Here is an 18,784-nt window from a genome sequence, read left to right on the forward strand (position 1 = left end):
GATATTCACCCACGAAAGCTCATGCTCCAAAATATCTGTTAGTCTGTAAGGTGCCACAGGATTCTTTGCTGCTTTTACAGATCCAGACTAACACGGCTACCCCTCTGATATTTAAATACATGATGTTCACTAATTTGACTGGATCTTTGTGGAGGTGCAATTTTTGATAGCTGTTTCTCTTATATCTGTTTATGAAACCCTGCAAGTAAGATCACATGAGCTTTTTGGGGGAGAGGGAAGCTATCAGAATGACAACAGTCCTCAATTAAGTAAGTGTTGCAGCACTATATCTTAAAATAAAAATGCCAAGAGAAAAGGTTACTTTCACAAACAGGCAGAAGATGGTTCTCAAAAAGTTGATTCCAAAAGAAGTGTCACAAAAAATATAGATATAGAATCAAATAAATTAGAGATAGAAAGTCCTATAAGGTCATCCAACTCATCCATCTCCTTGTCACTGGAAGACCATTCCCTATAGAATACTCATATGCTTTGTCCAGTCTAGTTTTAAAATACCCAGTCAATTGTAATGGAGCTAGATGGCTCGGAATGAATACAGTTACCATCATCTCTGGTCTGAGTCCAGTAATGACTGATCATGGTTACCAGCTGAGAGCTGCTTGTTGGCCGTTGTAAACAGTAGGTGGTCTTCAGAAAGGTCACAGTCGACAGATGATCACACCACTGAAACCATCATTATAACGGATACCAATTCTCTTGGCAGGAAGATGGGGCTCAAAATGAGCATGAGACTGAATTTATCTTTGATCTACATAAGTAACCGCTCCAGGTCAGGTTTTAGGCATAGTGACAGATCAGTTTGGAGAAATTGGCAGTGCTGCTGCCTGTGCAGCACTGGTTCTGTGGAGAGTGCATTTTCCTCTCTGGGCTAATCATAGGGCTTTTTTCCAGTAGTAAATTCCATTTTAAATTAAATGTGTGTTTTCTGTAAAAGCTCTATGGGGAAAGGATAAACACAAAGTGTTTCGGCCTCCAAAGAAAGCAGGCCTAGCAGCTCCAAAGCACAGTCTCCCTCCACTCCTTGCATCCCCCAGAGGCCTCTCTTCAGGGACTTGGGTGTCGGTGGGGTGAACAGGAAAATACTGGCTGGAATGGATGGATGCAAATTGTTCCTTTGGCTTAGCAGAAGTTAGTCAAAAAAGATAACACGATCATATTAACATTTCTGCCAATTCTCACGCAGGTAACCTGCGACAGCCACATTTGGGGTCGTTATCAGGAACTGGGGGCCAGGTCCAGAGCCAGTGTGGAAGCAGCTAGCCCTAGCCTCCCACAGGTGGTCCTGCCCAGGGTGGGGACATATCCCTGGGTGCGGGTTCATAAGGGGATCTTCTCTGATTATTTCTTAGGGTAGCATTCCATTCCATTTTTAATTAAAGTGGGCAAGAATTGGATGCTGCTGCAGCAAATTCTCTGGAATCCATGAGCCCCTGAATGCAAACCTGGGACCTTATATTTTAGAAATATTGCATTAGTCAGAAAAACTAAAGTGTGTCTTAGCATAACAGGTCAGGACAATAACACTTAATATCTGATTTACATTAAATATAGTATGTTTACTGAACACAAAACCAATTTTTATAGCTGCTGCTATAGCTATAATTCAAGGAAACCATAGCAACAATATTGTATTATGTACAGCCTTAATTAAGGATAGTTAAATCACATCTGTCACTGCAATCTATTAAGTACTCCCATGTAATCTAATTATATTTCATCTTAAAATGTTTTAGTTATTTTTTGCAAAAAATATTTCATGTCATGATGTTACTAATTCCAACACACAATGAATTCCCTTTTGCTGCCACATTGTGCTAGATGTTCACATTTCCAAGTGATATACATGCATCACCCTTTAAAATTTGTCTACTTTGTGAAAAATAGATATGTTTATGTCACCACTTACTGATTGCATAAACTTTACTATTATACATCAGTGATAGCTTTAACCTTCATTACGGAGTGATTACTTTCCCATAACATGCCCAATTTCCCAAGTCCCATCACATTCAGTTATACCCCAAAGGAAACCAACTGCTTGAAATTTCACATGCCATAGCTCATCCCACGGTAGAGGTTTTTTTTGGGGGGGATATATGGGAAACATCAGGAAAAAATATCTTAAAGTGTACATGTAGTTCATCTTTAAACATTTTTCTCACCTTTTTGTCTTGACAGATAACTGAAATGGCATGGCATTAATGTGTTCTGTTTTGTTGCTTTACTGAAGAAGAGTGCCTTTCAGTAACTCTGGGGAGGCAGGGTACTAGAGGATGTATGCAAAGTAGTATGTAGCATGCTCCCTTGCCTCAGAATGGGAGGCTGGGAGGGAAGGGAAGGGAAGGGGAATAGACCAGGGGGATGAAAGAAGTGCAAGAAGCTATCAGAAAGGCAGAACACAGAAGAGAATATAGAATGGCAGCAGACAAGACTGGGGATCTGATGGGGTACAAGGAGATAGGAAAGTATACAGGGGTGCATGGACCAAGTATGGGGGGGAGGGGCAGAGAAAGATAGACTGCTTGAAGTTGTACATTAGCAGCACACAACACCACAAGAACATCTGAACTCTGAAGTTAGAGGGAATTGAACTCAACACCTTGTTGGATGAGACAAAGTCTGTTTTAGGATTCCATCAATAAGACAGAAGGGTATCTAATCATTTTAATATATAGGGTACAGCATATACATACATATTCATTTATAATTCTAATGCATTCACTCTAAAATAAAAAAACTGCTAGTCTAAGAAGGCCGTGAGTGCGTTACAAAGACGAGCTGCATGAAAGCTTTTCACACAGTGACACAAAAAATCTCCCTCACACCGGGAATAATTAATTCAAGAGCAGAGTATTCACAGTTAGCAAGGCATGTTCAGTATCCTCCTCATCATTGTTAATTAGCAAATATTAATGTAATCTGCATGTTTGAGGGGGAAAACAATTAAAGTTACTAATTAAAAAAAATCCTCCATGGCCTCAGCTACATTGCAAATAATGTCTTGCTAATCGATTAAATCAGTCACTGACTATCAGACCATTCAGTTCCATCTCCGATGTATGGGCTCATCTACATGTGATTCCCAGCCCAGACACTCAAGCTAGCAAGCTAAAACTAGCAGTGCAGCCATAGTAGCAGCTCAGGCTAGCTGCCCAAGCACAATCCTGCCCTACCCGCTTGGGTACATATTTGGGTGGCTGCCACAGAGTCACACTGCTATATTTAGCACACTAGCTCAAGCAGAGGTAGTTCATGTTTCTCTACCTTCACTGGGAAGGACACCTCACAGCGGCAGTGTAAATGTACCTTTGAAATACATTAAACTATCAATAAGTGTGGAGCTACCCGTGTTTCTATATCCACATCTAACCTCTAGGAGAACGAGCTGGTTCAGGGCAACAGCAATAAGATATTAAGCCCTTCTCCTCCAAAGCTGCCGGTCTGAATCCAGCTCAGATCGGCAGAGACCAAATGATTTTGGTGGCTTAATTTACACAAGTTGGGGGCCTCCATCCAGTTCACACAGTGTCCTCATCTCAAACCCACCACCACAGTTGGCAGTCTGCAATATTGGGAGACAGGCCCACCTTATTAGCTGGCATGGAGAATTAACTGCCCTTTCTCCCTCAATGGGTTCCTCAATCAGTTTTAGGTTTAAGGCACACTGGGTGAAATCCCAGCACTAGTTAAGTCAATGGCATTGCTCCCATTGACTTCAATGAGGCCAGGATTTCACTTACTGACTCAGGAAGACTTCTTTCCTTCTGCTTGTCCTGTAGACAAATGTACTCCAGGGCTCTCAATTCTGCATCCTTCAAGAACACTACACTCATTACAAATGTTAAAAGCGTTTAAAAAATAACTCCCTACAAAACTACAATTTCTTGCTCTGGGTTTCACCTTTGACACTGTAATGGTGAAACAATTAACCTATCCAGTGCAGTTAGAAAACTAAATGAAATACAGTTGCACTTACAAAGTGGGAAAAATAGCTTCATTCTCAAAGAAGATATATTCAATGTACTCCGTACATGAATCTAATAATATTTCCTTAAGCAAAATAAACCAAACAAAGAAAATAAGAAAATGGGACTGTAAAAGCATTTTATTGCTTGCCAGTGTAAAAAAGGAATAACTATCAGGAACAGCTTGTAAAACAAATTCATGTTTTAATGTTATTGAATTTATTTGAATGATTTGCACTTATGCACAAATAGCAAAGAAATTCTGAAGGCAGAGTGGAGAAGATTTCAGTAAAATAAATATAACAAATAATAAATATAACCAATAATAATAATTAATACATGAATACCTCCAAGAGTGCCAATAGCATCAGAGTCCTTCAAGTACTGGAGTTGATGTAATCTGGCATTTTGGCAAGATGGCTTATCAACAAGACCCAAACCAAACATTTTGCAAATGATAAAATATCACTAGTTAAAACATCATATGATACACAAGTGGAAATGAAAAACCAACAATCTTCAAAATACACCGACATGCTGTAAACTAAATATTAATGCAATATTTAAAATTAACCCCACAAAACACTACTCTGATGCTTGTTTTCTTATTCATACACTTTTGCTGAATGTGCCCTTCCTTCCTGCCATCTCCCGAAAAGAACTACCCAGAATTTTGAGTCCAGTTCACCGTTCTTTTAAAGCTCTGGTTATGGAGATTACAGAGTTTAAACTACCCAAATTTTTAAAAGGATCCTTTGGTGTTACTTGCTTAGATTTTTCAGTGGGACATTTTCTGTCAGGACACTTATCTGAGGCCAGCGTGATGGGGGTTTGTTGAGCACATTGTTTGCTTTGTTGTTTTTCAAATGCTTCATTTAGTTACCAAATTTACTGATACTTTCTAGTCATCGCTCTAGTAGAAGTTCTTACCTCTTGTGTTTTCACATTTATATATCCATAGTGAGTTCTGAGAGGCCGCCTTTGTTTGTTGGAAAACGGCATCCATTTCACACCAGTTTGTCCAAAGCAGTTTAGAATCAACGGGAAGTTTACTTCATTTGTAAGGCGAACGATGACGAAGAGGAATGCTGCTATGAAACTTATTGCAATAATGGCCTTTCTCTAAAATTGGAAAAAAGAAAGCGTTTTACTAAAAATATAAGGATCAGTTTCAAACAACAAATCTATATATGCAATATTCACAGTAAGTACTCTTTCCTTTTTTCAAAGCTTTATCTATTTGTGCCTACTGCAGGGAAATGTAACTGCTAATGCGGCTAGATCCCAGTAAGATAGGCAACTGAATAATTTTGCATCTTAAAACTTGAATTTCAGTTGTTTTAAGAGCTTTGCCTGGGGCTGGTTGAAAAAAAAATTTGTTGTGAAAAAATTCATCCCATTTTTAATTAAAATGACAAAAATATTAACCAGCTAGATAGCTGACTGAAAAATTGAATGCATTTTACATGAAAAATCCATCTTGGAATGTCACTACAAAATCAAAATTCAGACAGTTTCAATCTGTAGTTCCCCTGCATGGCATACATGACTGGTACTCCCACTTCTTCACAAAGCTGATGCACCGAAACAAAATACACAATGATATCTGTATAGGCTAAAGTGATAGATGGTTGTCCCTTTCTCTTAGATTATGATCTCATTTATTACATGTTAATTCTAAATCATTCCAATAAGGTCAGTGGAGTTACACTGGATTTACATACTGTAACTGAAATCAGAATCTGACCCCTTCATTCCTTAGAATAAGCAGGCCAGACTTACTGCTTCTTTCCAGGCTCGCAGATTTACAAAGCGAGCCCTTATTACCAAGGACAAGTTGACCTCAATTGTTAATAATTTAAAAGGTCTCTTGAGTGTTCACTTAAACCCTCATTCTCACCTCTAATCCACCTAAACCTGAACCCACCTAGTCTTCTAGCCAGGAGAGGATATTAATTACAGCTGCAGAATGGTGACACATTTCAACATAATGACTTAACATATAACTTGATGAGTCCTGCACTTTTAACAAGAGCAGAGAAATTGCTTCCAAACTACTTAGGAACAAAGCATGTCCACCTAGTGCAAGTGGCTAAGGACTTTAGATACAACAGAACTATACAGTTTACAGAAAACATTTTTTTAAAGGTTTTGTTGGAGGAACATGCCATTTATAGGCTTGAGGTATTTATATATTACTCCCATTGGATTACTGCTTTACCTCATTTGCTTCTATTTAATCACTCTATTGAAAGTAATTCCATCTTTGTAAACAGCCGTATTAATGGAGCTTCAGTAAGAAGAAATAAATCAAGCCCTTTGAGAAGGTACAGTCTTTAAAGTACATATTATGCCTTAATGATGGATGTCAAAATTTGTCTGCTTATGTCTGTATTTAATTGCAATCCAGAATAGCTGCAACTAGCACAAGTAGCATATCTGCAATGGCTATTACATGTGGATGCTAGCTGCTGTACAGGGGTAGCTGGAGGGAAGAATGAGAGGACAAAAGACTCAGGTATGTAAAGATATAATCTTTTCCTCACCTGGAGTTTCATTTGACTACATACTGAGCCAACAGACTGGAGAAATTAAAATTCAGTTCTGGGTAATATTGGTGGTGTGTGTTTTTCTACTTACACAGAAAACATTACATAAAAGAACCACATGATCTTGGCAGAGTCTAAATAACCATGTTTATTGAATATATACAACATTCAAAGACTAGCTTAATATATATACTACCACTCTGGTAGGGTTCTGGTGGCCTCTGAACACAGAACACAATTAGCACCATTAGAGGGTTCATAGATGATATAAAGAGCTACTATCCTATTCCCATATACACTGCAGTTGGCAGTATAGTTATGGTAGGTTAATTAGATGATTTGTCTGTTTTGACATCTTGGAAAACAATAGTTTTATGAGTAATGGGAGGCAAGACAGGTTGAGATGGGAAATCAGGGAGAATGGAGTTACTGAGGGGAGAATGGAAACTAGGAAGGGTGCTCCCTCCAGTGATGAGTTTTAGTGAATAAAATAAGAGGCAAGTTATTCATAAACTGTTACAAAAAAAAAAAGTTAACGCAAGCAGTCTGATGGGCAGAACAGGAATATAATAGAATAGCAGATCTAACTTCCAGAAACCCTAAGAGCCTGTGAACTTCTCAGCAACTGCATTACAAAAGATGTACATTATATTGCAACAAGCTGGCAACATGGGCACATGTGCCATTCCACTGTTCCAGATGGAATAGGATCTGTTTGGTTACATATGAAAGCTTTTAACAGCTCTGAGTGTCCAGGCTATGCAGCACAGTGATATCCGGGAAGTAATGAGAGGGGTATAGATTTGTTGGATTATTTACTCCATTTAGGACTTTTCCCCCCACTAAATAATGTGACAATTTAAAGAGGATTGCCAGAATTTATTTGACTGCATGTTTCCACTACATCTGTAAGCCTCCTTTGAAAAAAAACACCGCTACAAGACATGGCATTGTATTCTATTCCACCACCAACAAATGTCACCAATAGATAGTTGTCTACCTTCCAGCTTTACTGAAGACCTTTAATCATAGATGCTGACTCCACGGGTGCTCTGGGACTCAAGCACCAACCGAAAAAACCAGGGCTGCTCAACACCCGCAGGTCCGGATTAATCTTTTGTTGGCCCTAGTGCCAGATTGTGGCCCCGCCCCCCCTTCCGCCTGCGCTCTACCCAAGGTCCCACCCCCACTCAGCCTCTTCCCCCAAAGCCCCACCCAATGCTCCATCTTGAGGCCCCACCTGGGCTCCGCCCTTTCTGCCCAAGACCCCACCCCTGCTCCACCCAAGGTCCCACCCACTCTTGGCCTCTTTCCCTGAGACTCCACCCACACTCTGCCCCAAGGCCCTGCCCCTGCTTGGCCTCTTTATCCTGAGACCCTGCCCATGCTCCACCCCGAGGACCTGCCTCTGCTTGGCCTCTTTCCCCTTAAGCCTGCCTGCTCTCCATCCTGAGGCCCCACCCCCGCTTGGCCTCTTCCCCAAGGCCCTGCCCACCGCTCACACAGGTGGGGGCAGAGAGGCGCACCCACCAGCAAAAATAAAAGTCAGCGACTGTATCTTTAATAACTCCTTGGAGTGGGTGTGGAAGGTTCAGTCAGGTCATGAGAATCAAGTTATCACCATTTGCAATCACCCCCAGCTGGCTTTCCTACAAATACTAAAAGGTTTCTTGAAAAAAAGTCAGAGGGAGGAATTTTTCTGCATTAGAAATGCAGAGCATGTCTCTACACAGAAGATTCTACAATGTCTGCCATGACGACCTCACAAGAGAACTGAAGGGATTTTTAATCGAACTATTAAATTTGGATATTTATTTCATTTTTGGTAATACACATTTAAGTTTATTTTGCTTTTTGAAGAATGGAAGCTTTTTGCTAAAGATTCAGCATATTCATTTATTTCATTAGGGTGTGAGAACCACAAGCACCCATTCTCCGAGACATACTCTCCTACAACAAGACTGCCAGCGAAACCAAGGAAGACCGGAACTAACAGCCCTCAAAATGGCTCTGGTTAAAAAAAAGCAGAAAACGACCCTGCCGACCTAACTTTCAAGCTTTCTTAAGAAGCAAAAAAAGGCATATGATCAATGCCTTAAAAATGCTATGCTTGTCACTTTAAACAAAGGTATACACCTCTAAAGAGGTTTTTTCCCAGCCACTCAGGAAAATTTGTTCATAGGTATCCCTCCTGCAGTGTCCCTTGTAACCCCCCCCGGTAAAAAATAGACATTGTCACCTCTCCTTTCCTGAAATTTACTATTTTGAACTGGATTTCAGGGCTTTTTAACTCACATTGGGTCATTAAAATATGAATGGAGCCATATTTATAGCTTATTGCACAATTGCTAATCCCAAAATTTATGCACATCAAAATTTTAAACAGCTGCAAAACCAATCATCTGAAATGTTGCCGCACCAATATAGAATTAAATTAGCAAATTACAACAGGGAGAAATCTTGTTCCTGCTTTACTTTTCATTTCAGGTAGTTGCAAACAGCCCTTTAACAATAGAAACATTTAGAGTCTATTTCCTCTGACAGGAACACTCCCTATATGAAAATCCCAGTCAATCTATAAACTTTTCTCACTAAGTTAATATAGGCATTTTGATGCACTTGGCATTTTAATTAAAAGATATCTAGTGTTAAACATGTTCTGTAGCAAGGTATAGCAGATAATACATTTTTAACAGATTCATAGCTGAATGACTTTCAAGCTATATTAATTTTGAGATGCTTTTATTCCTTTTACAACAGTGCTAGACTTTAATCTAGCAGGGAGTTGCTAGAAGAAAATTACCATATTCGTTTACAGTGGCCAACAGGCTTTTGTTTTTTAACTTCACTCAGTAACCAAAGTAGATGCTCACTGAGGGTAAAAAAATTTTTGTGTATGGCTACTCTGATAAAATTGGATGAACTGAAGGGATTTGAATATATGCAATGCAATACTTGTGGTTACCTCAGACAGGGAAGTTGCTGGGGCACTAGCCATTTTTCCTTCTCGTTTTCTTTTTTCATTCAATATCCATAATATAATCCCAATTTTTGTTTGTTATTTCTTGGCAATCAGAATCATTCTGTCTAGTATGTATATCAAAATCAATAAGCATCATGCAGTAGGCATGATGAATCATTCCTTCTTGGCTTGAATTTATATATGTTGTTATATAATCACAGGACTGTCATACTATGTTGCTGGTTAGGATTCCGAGGAAAGCTCTGTGGAAATAAAACATGAATGATGAAATTAGTGTGTGCATCTATATTTGACAGTATGGTTTCTAATGTGCATTATCCACATTTTGGGGATTTACCAGTTACCGGTGTGACTCATTAGTTTTATTTTAGCAAGAATTTCACAGTTTTCTGAGTGAGGGAGAATTGTTTTTCTTTTATGATCTGATAAGGAATATCGATGTGACAACAACATTTTACAGTTTCTTTATTTTTGATGGATTGGTAACACATTTAAATGGATCTGTAATATTTTGTGCTGTACACAGTTGTCTAACAGGGCTAGTAATAATTTAAAGGTTTAACAAAAAAGAAAACATCTTCAGGATGACAAAGCAGTGTCACAACTTGCAGTAAATTCTACAAAGGTCTGTAGTATCTGCTTTCTTGTGTTCCCCACACTAACTCCTAGATCCAGAACCAACCAGTAAACCAGTAAAATCTGTCACTTGCAGAACAATATACGGCAAAGTCCCTCAAAACATTTTACAAGTAATTTAATAAGTCCTATAATATTCCCGTGAGGTACAACGCTAAATGCTATTCCATCCATTTTACAGATACATAAACCAAGGCTTAAGTGACTTGCCCAAGGCCACACAGTAAATCAGCAACAAAATTTACTCCCAGTCCCCTAATCGAAGCACTAGGCTAGTGCTTTCTGACAAGACAGCTATTACTATTATTTTATCATCTGTAAAATGCCAACAGTGAGCTTGGTGCAGTACAAGACACTAATAAAGACAATTCCACGCCCCAAAGAGCAGTTTAAAATAATACATTTGGGGGAGAAATTGATTTGTATAGACCTTTTTCTAGCTGCTATATTCATGAGTACGTGGTAACAGTGAGCCTGGAAGGAAAAGTGAGAGGTAAAGATTAACAAATATGTTTGGAGTCTCTTAAATGACATGATACGGTGTAATATTGTACTGGTTTCACAATGCTTACTTTTATAACAAAGGGCTCGATTTTTTTTTAAATACTCCTGCACATTATACTACTTTTATTGTAGTGCTGCAGGTTTTCAAGCTTCATTTGATTTTTACTCAAGTATACCTTCAATTGAAAACAATAACTGCTACATTTACCAAATTTGTTTCATTTTTGTGAACTACTGTATGTAAAATCAGATTTATTTTATTTTGTCTTTTATAGTCTTGAGCACCTTGTTCAAGTGTCACTTTCTGTCACAAAAGACCACAGAGTGAAATTCCTTCAGAAAAATATTTCACCACAGATCTGCTTTCCAGCATCCATCTCTCCTTGGCATCATGCGAACAGCTGCCTAGAACTGCTAATGGTCATTCAGGGACTGCTCTTCTTGAACTCTCCAGAGATATAATCTCAACTGTAACTACTAAAAAGTATAACAGGAGTAACATTGGAAAGTGGCAAATGCCATAACCGCAAAAAGTGCTTACCTAGTAAAGAGATTTTTTTAAAAATATACTTGCATGTCAAAAACCACTAGCAACAAATCTATAGCTGGAGATATATTTGCATTGCACCTAGATGTGAAAGTTTATCTGAAAACACTCAAAGAGCAACATGAGACAGCTAGTAGATTTTTGATTCCACTCCTTGGGAAGAAGAAAAAAGGAATGGGGTGAGATTGGCAGACTGCTCTGTTTCTGAAAGATAAAAGGGTATTTTTGGACTAGGATATATCTGCTGTGCTTCATTCCTGAAACATGACCAGCAAGAAAGCACTGGAGTAAGGATGAGAAATACCTAATAATACTTCTGTAGAAATAGAAACTCTGTGATAAAAAAAATATGGGCCAGATCTTTGTGTTGGCCTGGAGAACCTTTCTACCAAAAGTGGCCTCATCAGCTATTGACCCTGGGTAAAGCTGATAATACTTTGAGAAAAAGACGGTTACTCACCTTTGTAACTGTTATTCTTCGAGATGTGTTGCTCATATCCATTCCAGTTAGGTGTGTGCGCCGCGCGTGCACATTCGTCGGAAAACTTTTACCCTAGCAACTCAGTGGGCCGGCAGGTCACCCCCTAGAGTGGCGCCATCATGGCACTTGATATATACCCCTGCCGGCCTACCCGCTCCTCAGTTCCTTCTTGCCGGCTACTCCGACAGTGGGGAAGGAGGGCGGGTGTGGAATGGATATGAGCAACACATCTCGAAGAACAACAGTTACAAAGGTGAGTAACCGTCTTTTCTTCTTCGAGTGATTGCTCATATCCATTCCAGTTAGGTGAATCCCAAGCCTTATGTAGGCGGTGGGGTCGGAGTGAAATGTGGCAGAATGAAAACTGCTGAGCCAGAGGCTACAGCATCTCTTGACCGTTGAACCAGGGCATACTGCGAAGCAAAGGTATGGACCGAGGACCAATGGAGCTACGCGACAGATCTCGTGGGAAGGAACACGAGCCAGCAAGGCGGCAGATGAAGCCTGAGCCCTGGTAGAATGCACGGTGATGTGGCTTGGGGAAATATGAGCCAAATCATAACAAGTGCGGACGTCCGCCATCACCCAAGATGAGATCCTCTGAGAGGAAAACAAGCAAGCCCTCCCTTTGGCCCGCTACCGTGACAGAGCTGGGGCACCTTACGAAATGGTTCTGTCAGCGCAATATAAATGCGAGCACTCCACAGATGTTCAAGGAGTGCAATGGTTGTGCCCATTGCGTTGAGCTGTGGGTAACATGAAAGGCTGAAACCACCTTAGGGAGGAAAGCCGGGTGCGGTCATAACTGCACCTTGTCTTTGTGAAACCTAGTGTACGGCGGAACCACCGTAAGAGCTCTGAGCTCGGAGAACCGTCTAGCCGATGTAACAGCTACGAGGAAAGATGTCGTCCAAGACAGGTATAGCAGAGGGCCAGTCGTGAACGGCTCGACTGGGGGAGACATAAGTCTGGTTAAAACTAGGTTGAGGTCCCAGGTTGGGGCTGGGCGGCGCACCCGAGGGTGCAAGCGCTCCAAGCCCTTGAGGGACCTCGAACCCATAGAGCGTGAGAACACGGAACGTCCACCTTAGCCTGGCTGGAAGGTAGAGATGGCTGCTGAGTGTATCCTCAGCGATGATACCGCCAGGTCCTGCTGCTGAAGGCCAGAGGCAGGCCAAATAGAGGGGATCGAGACCTCAGCAGGAGCAAGATCGAGCGTATTGCAGCTGTAGAAGAAACGCTTCCACCTGGCCCAGTACGTCGACCAGGTGGAAGGCTTCCTGTCACCCCGGCTCAGTTACGCAGCAGCCACACCGTGAGGCGAAGAGGCTGCAGGTCTGAGTGACGAAGCCTGTCGTTGCCCTGAGTGATGAGGTCTGGGTGGGGTGGCAGGGTAATTGGGTCTGTTATTGACAGGCCGAGCAACGTGGTATATCAGTGCTGCCTGGACCACTCTGGAGTGATCATGATGATGCGCGCCCTGCCCCTGCGGAGTTTGAGCAGGACCTAATGAACCAGTGGGAACAGTGGGAAGGCATAATGGAGTTGGCCTTTCCCCGGCACCAGGAATGTGTCCAAGATCGATCCCGAGGAGAGACCTTGGAAGGAGCAGAACATCTGGCATTTTCTGCTCTCGCGGTGAGCGAACAGGTCTATGTGAGGAAACATCTCCACTTCTGGAAAGCAGAACGCCTCACATGGGGCAGAGTGATCACTCGTAAGACAGGAAAGACCTGCTGAGTCAAAGCGCCAAGACGTTCCGAACGCCTGGGAGAAAGGACGTCACCAGCTCCATCGAGTGGGCCATGCAAAAGTCCTGGAAATGGATGGCCTCCTGACAAAAGGGGGGAGGACCATGTCCCTCCCTGGATATTCATGAAGCACATGGCCGTTGTGTTGGCTGTAAACACCGAGATATAACGGCCTCGCAGCTGCCGCTGGAACCCCTGCATGCCAGGCGGACTACTCTCATTTTTGGGGCATTGATGTGGAATGCCAGCTCCCGAGAAGACCAAAGGCCTTAAGCTCGGAGGTGACCATGAGCACTCGAGCAGAGAGATGACGCGTCCGTCGTCAAGGGCAGTGAGGGCTGGGGCGGATGAAACCGCATCCCTGCCCACACCAGGGAGGGAGTTAGCCACCACTCTAGGGAGCCTAAGGTGCTCGAGGGAATGGTGACTACCATGACCATCGGCTTCCTGTCCGGGTGGTACGCCGAGGTGAGCCGGACTTGGAGAGGACGGAGGCGGAGCTTGGCGTGTTTGGTTACAAACTTGCGGGCAACCATGGACCCAGGAGACTGAGACAAGTACGAGCCGAGGTCGTTGGGAAAGCCTGCAGACCTCAGATGATTGTTGCCATCGCCTAAAACCGCAGTTGTGATAAGCAGGCTCCGGCCAGGTAGGAGACCAGGATAGCCCCTAGGAAGTCCAACCTCTGCGTGGGAACCAGAGTGGATTGCTCTATAGTAATCATCAGGCCTTGACCCGTGAATAAGACCGTGACGATGCCCACGCGCTGAGTGGTTTGTGTCTCAGAGTCTCCTTGGATAAGCGAATCGTCCAGATAAGGAAAAACGCATATCCGTCATCAGCGAAGGTAGGCGGCGACTATGGCCGTAAACCAGAAGTACTGACAGTTGGCTAGAAAGTGGAGGTATCTCCTGTGCGGAGGGAAGATGGCGTTGCGAAAGTACGCGTCCTTCATATCCAGGGCGGCATAGTAGCCCCCAGGAGGCAAGGATGGAATAATTGTTCCCAGGGATACCGTGCGGAACTTCAACCTTATCCTAAACCGGTTGAGTCCGTTCAGGACTAGGAAGGTCTGAGACCTGCGTTCGAGTGGGGGACTAGGGCATAACAGGAGTAAAACCCCTTGCCCCTTTCGTCCGCTGAAGGGGGACAGGGCTGGAACAAATTAGAGGTGGTACCTATGCTCCACCGTGCGCAGGACCCAGCGATCTGAAACTAACTGGGGCCACGCCAGGAGAAAGCGGGATTGGGATCCTGGCCTGTGACTGGTACACCGCCCTCAGGCGCACCTTGGAAGGTTCGTCTTTGGTCCCAGTGGTAATTGCGAGGGACCTTGACCTTGGCTCTTTAGGGGTCCTGACGTTCGTCTGCGACCACCTTGGCCTCGCCGTTTGCTAAAGTCCTGTCTCTGGCTAGGCAGAGTATGGCGGCTGGGGACAGAAAAGGCCTGCGTTTGGTCGCTGGCATATGCATGCTGAGAGAGCGCATTAGGACCTTATTGTCCATCAGGCTTCACAGCCTGGGGCTGTCTTTGCCACGAAGAGGCCTGTACCAACAAAGGGTAAATCCTGAATGGCATACTGCAGCTCTGGCCGGAGGTTTGAAACCTGAAGCCATGAGATGCACCTCATGGCGACACCAAAGGCCAGAGTCCTGGCTGCAGAGTCTGCTGCGTCCAACGAGGCCTGGAGGGACGCTCTGGGTATCTTTTTTCCCCCGTCCTCCAAGACGGCAGCGAACTCTTGGCGGGAGTTTTGAGGGAGAAACTCCATAAACTAAACTACCTTCACCCAGGTGCTACAATTATCGCAGCTAAGCAAGGCTTGTTGCTTTGCTACCCAGAGCTGCAGGGCCTCTGCAGAGTACACCTGGCGGCCAAGCAGATTCATTCGCCAAGCCTCTTTCGGTTTCGGGGCTGGCGCCCGCTGGCCATCATATCAGAATCGTGGTCCTGAGCATAAGATCTGCGCATGTGGGATGACACGGATGCATGTCCGGATGACCATGGAGGTACTAAAAGAAGGCATAGGCAGAGTCTCTGACTCTATCGGACCTTGCCCAACTCGGCACCGGGGACCGGCACCGGGAGGCGTACCGGTACCTGGAACGAGATCCAGACCCGCAACCAGAACGGTGCCGGGAGGTCGACCGAGATCTCAAGGCTCGGGGAGAGGCTACAGGAGTCAAGGTACCTGTTGCGGTGCCGGGAGTCGGAACGGTGCCGATAGCGGGTCGGCGAACGGGATACCGACCGGTGCAGCGAGTGCGACCAGTACCGATGAGGAAAACAGCACCGGGACTGTAAGTGGTGTCGGGCGTGCCGACAGGACCTGGAGTGTCTGCGGGACTGTGATCATGAACGGTGCCGCTCTGCTGTGCTGACAGAGGATGGTCACATGAAGAGTCGTAGGCTTTCTCAACCTCGGAGGAAGGGAGCAGTGCCGAGTCGACTTCGGTGCCGGCGACGGCCGGTGCCGAAAGGCCGTGGCAGTACCGGCGGGGTCCGGTGCCGAGGAGGCGCTTCTGCCAGCCGCTTGATCATCGCTCGGCGCCCAAGGTGGAGGGGTAAGTGAAAGTCCCGCTCCTTTTTGTTCTCGGCTTAAAAGCCTTGCAAATGGGGCACTTAGCTGTCAAGTGTGATTCCCTGAGGCACTTCAAACAGGAGTCGTGTGGATCTCCCTTCGGCATCGGCTTCTGGCAGGCCGAGCCCATTTTAAAACCCGGTGAGCTGTGCATGGGCTCCGGCACCAGGTTCATGGAAGGGGCTACTTCCTGAACCCCGCTGACAATTACTAAACTAACTATGTTAGCAAAGAAAAACATATAACTATACAAATATATATATATAAAAGGATTATAACTGCATAACTATATACGAGAACTACGAGTAGCTAGGGAAGTGGAGGTCAGCTAAGCCGCGCTCCACTGTTCCAACGACCGACACGGGCGGTAAGAAGGAACTGAGGAGCGGGTGGGCCGGCAGGGGTATATCAAGTGCCATGATGGCGCCACTCTAGGGGGCGACCTGCCGGCCCACTGAGTTGCTAGGGTAAAAGTTTTCCGACGAATGTGCACGCACGGCGCGCACACCTAACTGGAATGGATATGAGCAATCACTCGAAGAAGAACTGTCAGCGCCACCAGGTGGCCACCTGAGGCAGAAGAAGATGCAGGCTGGAGCAGGGGCTGGCTAGCATGAAAACAGGCCTGGAAAAGAGCAGGAGCAGAAACAAAAGCTGGCTGGAGCTGGAGCACAGGCAGTCGGTCAGAAGTACTTGTCAGTGTGAGTGCTCCCAGCCAGGTAGTGATGTTGAGCAGACTGGAGAGACTGCTTCCCTTGGGATCACCTGTGTGGGTCCTCTCTTGCGGACTGGCTGAATCCTGGTTGAATGGCATGGAGCCTATCAAAAGACCTGCAGAGAACTGCCTGTGATGACTGCTTTGAGCAGGGGATTGGACTAGATGACCTCCTGAGGTCTCTTCCAACCCTGATATTCTATGACTCATCACACACTCTGGCTCAGGGATGACTCATCAGGCTTAAGCAGGCACAGGCTCAGAGGTAACTTCAACGGTTACTCACCACAGTAAGCATGGATGGAAGACCAGGTGGCTACCTTGCACGTCTCATTTCCTGCTCTTTCTATATATGACATTACTAAAAGCTTCCGGGAGAAATATCTTGAGGCCCTTAAGGAATGAGAAACCCTCATATATATTCTTCTGATATATTTTATCCATCTTTCTAATATCGGACCATAGATAACTGAAGACAAGAGCAGCATGAGGTTTTTTTTTGCTTATCGTTTTGATCCTATGACTCTCCTTACATCAGTTGTAACAAACAGCATTTCCTTCAGATGAGGGGGATTTGGGCAACAAGATGGCAAAATAATCTCTTGGGAACAGTGGAATGACGTGCTACCTTCAGGGCCAATTTTTGTCATTATGAATGTGCAAAACTGCTGCTCAGCTGACAAGTTCCCCATTTGCAAACGTTCTGTATACATAGGATATCGCTATCATGAATGCTATATGGACTGACAAAGTGACAGAATACTGAACTCACTTGCTAAAAAAAGATTGCCAGGACACTAAGTGCTTCTTTACTCTTGCATTTCCTTAGGCGTGAGATCTTGCAGCAAAGATGGCTTGGAGTCAGACCTTGCCTCGTGATTGTGGATGACTATCTGGAAAGGAAGGAGGGAGCTCTCTAGCCCTTACTGGCCTAGGATATTTGCTTGGGGGTTTTGAGCTGTTAGGTCAGATGCTTGCCTGAAGACTGACTACTTGTACGTTAGTGAGGGTGCACTGTGACCAGTTTTGTACATTCCATGGCAGCAAGGACCCCTTTGGAGCTACTAGAGTCAGTAACCCCTTGACAGTCAAAGAAGAAAGCCTTGCCCAGCAAGCTTTGCCTTCTGTCTTGCCCTCTGTTTTATCTTTTGTCAGTTCAGCTGCATTCATGAAACAAGGTTCTGCCTCTCTCACTTTGTCAGTGGCCAACGACCTCAGGATACTCTTCTAACTCTGAACTAAATGAAGTCCTCTGAAGTATCAAGTAGCTGGGACAGAAACTGCATTTGTCTCCTTTACAAAGCAAGAAATTTTCTTGCTGAAGCTAGTGCACCTCGCACCTTTGCATTATCCATGAGACCAGCATGACCAAGCCATCTTGCAGCAGGTGACCCGGCCAGCAGAGGCTAAGGGGAAAAAAGCTTGTGTTTAAATCCAAAAATCAGACCCACGCAAAGCAAAGAAGTAGGAATCAGAGAAATATGACTGCTGGCATGGCTGAAAAACAAAATAAAGAGCATTGACCTCTGCAGAGAGCATTGGAAAATCAGTAAAACTATCGCTGCTGAGCTTCTACACAATTCTAAAGATCTGATCCTTGATCTCATCTGCCTCAACTGTGCACAACTGAGGGAACCAGAAGTGAGAACTGCCATACTTGTCATTGTCCAAGGCACTGAAGATGTACAATGATCAATCTTAAAAGCCTTGACTGTTATGTTTTGGATAATTGCTGTTATTTAAATTTAGCCCCAAATAACTAGACAACATTTGGATAACTAGATTATTGTGTTATGTGCAGTATTCCTATAGGAAACACCATACATGTTTAAGTAATTTTATAAAGTAATGGAAAACTGGGAAATTTTAAAGCAGAACTATAGATAGGAGAGAGAGATCTGGAAAATACAACTTAAGTATAAAATGGAAGACTTACTGTATTTGAAAGTTCATATGAAGGTTCTGAGCAGACTCAATTCTGCAATGGCTTCTTAAGAATTAATCTGCATTACTATTTTTTCCTTATTAACCCACTGTTTTACTATGATTC

At 43.8% G+C, this 18,784-nt stretch overlaps 1 protein-coding gene across 4 annotated transcripts in view; it reads right to left on the reverse strand.

Moving 5' to 3' along the window:
- The window catches only part of ST6GALNAC3 (ST6 N-acetylgalactosaminide alpha-2,6-sialyltransferase 3), a 339,071-nt gene that overhangs the window by 177,348 nt on the left and 142,939 nt on the right, over positions 1 to 18,784 (reverse strand). For 3 of the 4 annotated variants that reach the window (XM_030573323.1, XM_030573325.1, XM_030573324.1), the window contains exon 2: positions 4,917 to 5,108. In XM_030573323.1, coding sequence (XP_030429183.1) covers positions 4,917 to 5,108 — 192 coding nt within the window. Of the gene's footprint in view, positions 1 to 4,916; positions 5,109 to 9,500; positions 9,584 to 18,784 lie in introns of those variants that run through there. The other variant, XM_030573321.1, reaches the window with a different exon arrangement.

Source organism: Gopherus evgoodei, chromosome 8 (genome assembly GCF_007399415.2).
Source record: "Gopherus evgoodei ecotype Sinaloan lineage chromosome 8, rGopEvg1_v1.p, whole genome shotgun sequence".
Lineage (NCBI taxonomy): Eukaryota > Metazoa > Chordata > Testudines > Testudinidae > Gopherus > Gopherus evgoodei.